This window comes from Xyrauchen texanus, chromosome 50 (genome assembly GCF_025860055.1).
Source record: "Xyrauchen texanus isolate HMW12.3.18 chromosome 50, RBS_HiC_50CHRs, whole genome shotgun sequence".
Classification (NCBI taxonomy): Eukaryota; Metazoa; Chordata; class Actinopteri; order Cypriniformes; family Catostomidae; genus Xyrauchen; species Xyrauchen texanus.
Genome location: NC_068325.1, coordinates 20,974,901 through 20,983,069, shown reverse-complemented (window position 1 = coordinate 20,983,069; position 8,169 = coordinate 20,974,901). Strand labels below are relative to the sequence as shown.

General features: G+C 39.8%; 1 protein-coding gene across 2 annotated transcripts in view; it reads left to right on the top strand.

Moving 5' to 3' along the window:
• Nucleotides 1-2,418: 2,418 nt before the first annotated feature.
• Nucleotides 2,419-8,169, top strand: part of LOC127641022 (fibrillin-2-like) — an 89,176-nt gene continuing 83,425 nt past the window's right edge. For both annotated transcript variants that reach the window (XM_052123755.1, XM_052123754.1), the window contains exons 1-2: nucleotides 2,419-2,497; nucleotides 4,624-4,914. In XM_052123755.1, the coding sequence (XP_051979715.1) occupies nucleotides 4,754-4,914 (161 nt within the window). In that variant the 5' untranslated portion in view covers nucleotides 2,419-2,497; nucleotides 4,624-4,753. The remainder of the gene's footprint in view (nucleotides 2,498-4,623; nucleotides 4,915-8,169) is intronic.

Below are 8,169 nucleotides of genomic sequence, written 5' to 3'. Positions count from 1 at the left end.
CCAGCTATTGGCGGAGAGAGTAGAGCGATAGAGCCAATTCATGGATGGGGATAACACACCAGCTATTGGTGGAGAGGAGAGAGTAGAGTATATACTGTAAAAAAAGAGAGAGTCTTTTTACAGTATAGTGTCACTACTCTGGGGCGTTAGGACCCACACAGACCACAGGGTGAGCACCCCCTGCTGCCCTCACTAACACCTCTACCAGCATCAATCTTAGTTTCCTCCAGGAGGTCTCCCATCTAGGTGCTGACCAGGCTCAACCCTGCTTAGCTTCAGTGGGCATCTAGGCGAGAGCTGCAGGGTGCTGGCAATATACTGAGGAATAAAATTAACACAATACATCACTGCTTTATCCGACAACAAAGGCACAATGTTTTTCAAACCTGCTGACTCACTTTGGCAGTTTCCAAAGTGTTGTTACCCGAATTAGGGTTGCGCTCAGCTGTTCGGCCACCCAGGTGTCCTGTCATTCCAAACAACCAATTAAAATTAAGCATTCTGGGGTAAACCACGGGCTAGAAGTGAAGCTAGGTAGCAATAAAGATGCAAAGAGAGAATACAAAGTGTTTGGTTCAATACCATTGAACTTTTCAATACAACAAAAACAAAAGAATCAAACAAAACACTAAAATTCATAATGCATTTTATTCTGGTGTGTAAAATCAAAGTGTAGTTCACTCAGAAATGAATATTCTGGCATTTACTCATGCATTGGTTCTTGTGTGTCAACAGTTAGTATATGTGGGATGGAAAATGAGATTTGAGTGCTGCCAGAGACTGTTTAGCACAGATGGGTCACTTCTATTAAAATGAATGGGAGAAACTGGAATGTCCAACCATAGACATACATACATAGATGCCTCATTCGGCTGGTTCAGGTACGTCAACCGCAGCGCCATCTTGGATCTGTCAACAAGGAGTTTTGTTTGAATATAAGTGAACAGAGAAGAAGCCTCAGACTGGTGCATAAACTGCTTTTGTGTGGAAAAAGCTCATCATGTAATGAATTGACTGATTGGGTGCTAATTTTCAGCATGTTTTCCATGATATATTTATTTGTAGAAGACTTTATTTGCAGTTTGCTATAAAAAAAATAATAATAAAAAAGAGTTTTAGAAGTGAAGTCAGTGATCGTTCATATCATCTAAAATATTGCCCAATGTTTATGGAGAATCAGATAATCAGAAATTTGGCTTTGAAAAGACAATAAACTTTTGAAGACCGTATCTGCCAATTTACGTTCCTGTGTTGACGGACGGCTCTCAACCTATCCAATATGGCGGATGCATCGACAAATAGATTTCTATGTGCCCAACGGTCAACGGATGTAGAAAGGAAGTCCCGCCTTACAGCTAAAAGATCTAATCTCTTTTTAGATACATCCATCGCCTGTCAATCAACTCGACAATACGCTTGCGCATTAGCTATACAATCTGGGAAAATCCGTTATCTGAGGTAAAGAAGCACAATTTATGATTTCAATGTTGTCTGATTTTATTGCTTTTTTTTTTTATGTTCTTTGATCATAATCTTGACACACCATTTCTGAGATTTCGGTGTTCCCCCATTCAAGTAGATAGTAGCTGCACTGGCATGACTGGAAATAGCCTCCCAAGAGGGTTCCAAAGATGACCGACAGTGAACTGACTTGCTAGAAAGACTTTTGGGTTAACACTGGACTCTGTCCGCAGAGAATGACACTTTCTACCTGTCAATCATTTTGCATGTTCTCATAGTTTTGTAGTTGCGGCGAATTATTGAGGCATAATGCCATTTTTATGCCATGTTGTTCATAACAGTTGTCAGTTGAGGGCGCTGTTTTACTGCTGTTTTTAACAACCGTTTCTACTCTCGATACAGCTCATTTTAGTATCTTTGGAGGGCGGGTTTTTGAAAGAGGAGGCGTGGCTAATCCAACAGCTCAGTCTTGTGGATGTAGAAAGGCTAAAATCGCCATACAGCACCTTTAAAATTCTGTTCTTCGAACAAAGCTTTCATTTTATATACGAAATTATAAAAAATACTTTTTAAATTAAAATATATAAATTATTATTTATTTTATATAATTTCAAGAGCATAGAAAAATTATTAACAAAAAAAACAAAACATAAAAATTATATGAAAAATATTCTTCATTATTATTTCTGTAAGTAATGGTGGTGAACTCATGGTTGTTTTGCCTTTTCTTGGTCATACAACCTTTTTAAATACGACCAAATCAATCAATCATGACAGTAAAAGGTCTAAATTATATTTTGCTTTTCCTTTCTCTTTAAGTTCCTGTAAATGCTGGCTCATTCTATCATTGCAACAGGGGTTTTGAAGGGCAGTGAGTGGGTTCAAGCACCCTCCTTCAACAAAAGCACCTCCCCTCTACATATCAGGGTATATCACTTACTTTTCTTTTTCTCACAAGGGCTTCAGTTCAGTTTTCCATTCAGGGAATATATCCCGTGACAATAACGGCTCCTCCAGGCATTCCGACACATATGAGGTATTTCTCTTCAATATCCTTTTTTATTTCGGCATGATTCATTTGCATTAGTTTCACTGCAGTACTTACAACATGCATGGACGATATGTTTAAATTGAGAAAAGATCGAATTTAAGGACAGTTTTGAATTTGGCTACATTTTATTCAAAGAAAAAGTTTCATTGAAATCAACCGGCAAACTCGTTTAAAATATTAAATTATTAGTCTGGTGCAATGTTAAGTCTGAAAAAGTGTTAAGTTGAATTAAAAACAAAAAAATAATTACAAAAATATATAAAAATTAACAAATGCAGGGTTTAAAGAAATACGACTTTTACAGTTGGTTAAACGCGTTGAGACTGCAAATATCCCAATAATGTTCGTTAAAATACACTAAAGTACTAAATACGTTGTTTACCACCGAAATATTGGAAGTGAGCGTACTTATTCGCGTGCGTACAAAACTATTGACGCGTGAACGCGTTTACCTCAGCAAACTTTTTCTCGTCGCGAAATTTATTCTTCTTCACAAAGGAAACCCTCAAGTGCCGTGATTTTTTTAATTAAAGTCATAATTAAAGTGTAAAATACAATATGTCTGACGTCATAAAAACGGAAAAGCGGACTACGGAATTCGCAAGGATTCAATCAAACGACGATGTTTTTTTTTTTTCTTTTGTTCGCGCCACAATTAGACCCGCCCATTTGAAAACTCCTCAAACTTTCCCTCTCTGACTTTTCCAGGGCTGTCATCATAGATGATGGACTGTAATTTAACCAACTCATTTTAACTTTATCTTCTCATTAAACCAACCTTTATAACTAGGCAACACCCTTTTGATGTAAAACAATATTTACATTTATTTACCTTAATTTGGTCCAAGGTGACTTGCAGTGAAGGTGTTTGTTTTATCAGTTTACAGTGGGGCCAAAAAGACCACATTGATTAGATTTTTCCATTTAAACTTGGAAGTATACAGAAAATTGTTGGGTTTGTGTTTTTTTTCTACCCAATTTGGAATGGCCAATTCCCAATGCGCTCTAAGTCCTCGTGGTGACGTAGTGACTCGCCTCAATCCAGGTGGCGCTGGATGAATCTCAGTTGCCTTCGCGTTTGAGACCGTCAATCCGCGCATCTTATCACGTGCCTTGTTGACCGCGTTACCGCGGAGACATAGCGCGTGTGGAGGCTTCACGCTATTCTTCGCAGCATCCACGCACAACTCGCCACGCACCCCACCAAGAGCGAGAACCACATTATAGCGAACACAAGGAGGTTACCCCATGTGACTCTACCCTCCCTAGCAACTGGGCAAATTTGGTTGCTTAGGAGACCTGGCTGGAGTCACAGGCACGCCCTGGATTTGAACTAGCAACTTCAGGGGTGGTAGTCAGCATCTTTACTCGCTTCGCTACCCAATCCCTTGTGGGATTTTTAACATTTTAAAACTTTAGAAACATTTTAAAAGAAAAATTTGATGCACAATGAATGTAATTGGAAAAGTTTGGTACTGCACATCAAGTAGGTTATAGATATAAACCGCAATAGAAAATCTGGGAAGTAGACGACTGATTTATCCTTTGTTAAAGAATGTTCTTGTAAAGCATTACGCCCACTTTGCATAGGGTATATATCTGCCGTCGTTCCCAAAATATTTCATGGTGAAAAGAAAGCAATACAATTTTACAGCATTGCTGTTGCAACCCCCCTGAAGTTGAAGCCAGTTCCTGCCATGGTTCTAAATCTTCTGAGGCCCATTATTTAGTCTGAAATCTTATTTTTAATGAGCCAGTTGAGGACAGAACCAGGAGTCCAGTCTTGGCCTAGAGTTGGTTATTTCTGCAGCAAATGCACAGTAATGCAGTCTAAGTGGGCCTGTAAAAGGGTGCGTGCTGGTGTTTAAAGAGCCAAACGGTTTGCCTGGAATAATACTAGAGTTTATAAAAAAACTTCATCATCGACTGAAGGCGATTTAATGGACAAGTTTATATGGGAATGCATTTGTTCTTACGTTAAGGGAATGGTTCACCCCATAATTAAAACTCCATAGATTCGCAATGACATTACGTTGTAAAATGAATGAAAATAAGTAATCAAAAGCACAAAGTAAGCATTTTGTCTTCTGTCTTTGTTAACTCAATTGCAGCCTTCCGTCTGGAGTGCTCTTGGATCACACGCTTGAAGGTCGTGTCTGAAGAGCTCTTTGGAAGGGAACAGTTTTATTACGTTTGAGGCACTTTTAACAGGGGGCTTCAGGAGTCGTGCAGCAGGGGCCAATGGGAGTGTGGAAGCTGGCCAAGGTTGTGCTTTGGTGGGCCGCAGTCAATTCGGTGCAGGCACAAGGCGATGGAGACATTCAGGCAAGCAGATTCACTGGAAAGCCCGAGGGGGAGGTGCAACCGAGAGTCCGTCGGAGAGGCCAGGAGACCCTCAGGGGGTAAGACGTTTTTTCAGCCACATCCTGCCCCTGTTTTCTGTCAGCTTCATCCTTGAAGTGAAAATGTGAATGGTTTATCCATAACAGGCAAAGCAAGGGTTTAACTAAATTTTTATTGCCAAAATTAAAGTATGTCCTTCTGAGGACTTCAAAGCTTAAACTGGTGTCTAGATGACCCAATTAAAATCCAGAATCAGCATATTCAGTGCAGTAGAATTCAGTGTTTACTACCTGCTGCTCTGTTTGGGTTGGAGCCAATCTGCAGTCCAGGTCGAATGCATGATTGATCCCTAAAAAAGCAACATACAGTATGTGGTGTAGCCAGCTGAGAAAATGTTTGTCAAACGTGTGTGAATCTGCTGTGAAGGAATTTTAAGTGCTCAAATGCCTCAGAGTGTTGGTAAAGACAACAGGAGTTTTGTCTCCTAGTGTTGTTTTTACAATGACATTCTTGCTTGGTCATTGTAAATTTAACAGATTCTTAAATCCAAAGTTTCCATTTTGTGGCTAAACTATCCCATAAAATACTAGGAAAGAGTACACCTAATGATTGCATGATGGATATTTTTCCGTGCCTTTTAAACTCAGAGAGGGCATCTGTGTTCACAAAGCCAGAGCTGTGTATTTTTCTAATATTTTGGAAAACAATGGCTGTTTTGTGCTGTGCCGTACTCATATGTTTGAATCGGTTATTCTAATCATCCTCTCATCTGTACTTGCTTATAACTCCCTCTGCAAACTGCAGCAGGAAATGAGGTATTCTGATTACTCGGGGCCTCCAACAAGGGACGTTTGTTTGCAAGCCGCAGGTGAGAATGAGCATTTCAAAACAGAGACATGTCTCCAATACATGGCACCGTATTTAATCAAGATTCATCAACACAAAATCCAAAGGGGTTTAAATAAAGAATAAGGTCTGAAACTAATCAAGAAAGGTCAAATAAACACTTAGAGTCAATTAGGTTGGCACTGTGGTTTGCGGTCCAGTTGATATTGGCCTCGAGAAACAATAGTGCCATTCTGTACATGTACACCAGTGCCAGAAGTAGGACCAATCGTAGTTGACCTGTATCCCATATAGAGGTGAGTTCATTAGACACGTTGGCCAATTTTCCAGTTAAAATGAGAGTATGCGATCCACCATATGGCATTGAAACTTTTTTAGGGTCCATGTCAAACATGGAATGGCCCAAAGACTTCCAAGACTTGCACGGTTTCCATATTATTCCCATGCAAGTATTTGCTTGGTAAGGCAAGGTGCTAATCTTAAAGGTGCACTATGGAGGATTTATTGTTTCATTAGTTAGAAATACCATTATTAAACCAGTGTTCAAAACTGTGGTCTTGCTGTACTGTAGTCTTACTAAGGTAAGACTACAATACGAATTTTATATTTATATTTAGAGGAGTCGGGCTCAATTTGGCTGAATATTTCAGACTTCCGTCTATCTGCTTTGCGTGTTTACATCATGTCTATAAACTAAAAAAAGAAGGTCCGGCAGCAGATGTGCTACTAACTTGCTCAGACTACATATCTTTTGGATATACATCTTTGTAGGACTTTCTTACTATCAGTCAGGACATTTACATGTGCAGTTATAATCAAGCTACATTGGGTTGTTGTGTAGTTAGACAACAATCTTTAATGTGTGTATGAACGTAATTTGATTATAACAGTGATTCTCAACCATTTTTGGACGAACGCCTCCCTACTTCATTACCTGACCTCATGACACCTCCTTCCACCCCCATACCAAATTATTACTTATATTTTCTTACACTCAATTAAAATATTTTTGCCTATTTTTTTTGGATTTACGCATTTCTATTTCAACTTAAAAAAAATTTGGGGGGGGGGGATTTTACATTTTTTCCATTATTTTTTTTTGTTTTAACATTTACATTTATGCATTTGGCAGACGCTTTTATCCAAAGCGACTTACTATCGCTTTGTAAGTGCACTTACAGTGCACTTATTACAGGGACAATCCCCCCGGAGCAACCTGGAGTTAAGTGCCTTGCTCAAGGGCCCAACAGTGGCATCTTGGTGGTGCTGGGGTTTGAACCCCTGACCTTCTGGTCAGTAACCCTGAGCCTCAACCACTGAGCCACCACTGCCCGTAGTTTTAACTGTGTTATGTGTAACAAGACCATATAATATGCACATGGAATATGGATTTTCACTTGATTTCTATAAAACAAATGCGTACCAACCCGTATAATGGAGAAATGGTTTTTATGCAAAGACGAACTTGACGATTGATTTGATATATGACTGATAAATACCCCCCCCTTTGTGACCTAACACCCCCCTCACTTCTAATTTACTCTCAGCGCCCCCTGGCATCCTTTGAACGCCCGTGTTGAGAACCCCTGGTTTATAATCAACAAAAGTCTCAGACTGCTGTCAAGAGTGCACATTTGATCTACCGCTGACCAATCAAGCTGAATTATCCTGGGTCAGCCAGTTTAAGAGAGCTGCAGTAGGTGATTTGGAGCTTACTGGCTTTCCCTACTAAGCATAATTTGGCTGTCACATTGAAGAGTCTGATCGCATTGCAGTTGGGGGCCCCTTAAATAAAGGTAAAGTCTGGAAGACTGCTGTAAAAGCAATGGTCTTGGGGTGAGAATATGATTATGTGGTTCTCGTTTATTGATGCCAAGCGGATCCTGGTGAGCTGCGCAGGGGATAGAGCCAGAAAACTGCTCAGGGTAGAGGTTTTGAGAAGTTTTGTTGGCTTGGCCAGGGTTCTCAATGCAGAGAACCAGTTTAATTTGCTCAACATGTCTCCAAGGCGATGTTCCACCCGACTCCAGAGATCAGCTTGTCCAGAACACTTGATGTTTTTGTCCCCAGAGAGAGTGAGCTCTTTGTCTTCGAACCATATATTTTGAACAGCTAAAAGCACATGCCAGTCATAAGGAATACAATCTTTATTAGATACTGACGGGCCTGACTAGAAGCCAACAAGACTTTGTTGTGGAATCAGGGGTTGTGGATGTAAATGTTTAAGGCATCTTGGTATGGGGCCAACTTTAATATCTCATGTGAGAGGGACCCGACTGATAAGAGAAAAACATAATTTATCTAACCAACGAAGACTCAAATCGAATAAGTGTATCCGTATGTGTGCAAAAAAGCATGCCCAGAAATGATCAACTTATCAAATTAACTCAGTGTGACATATTGTTCAGAACAAGAATAAACTTAATGACTTATTGCTTTCTGTCACTCATCGTCGATACTATCAGTCC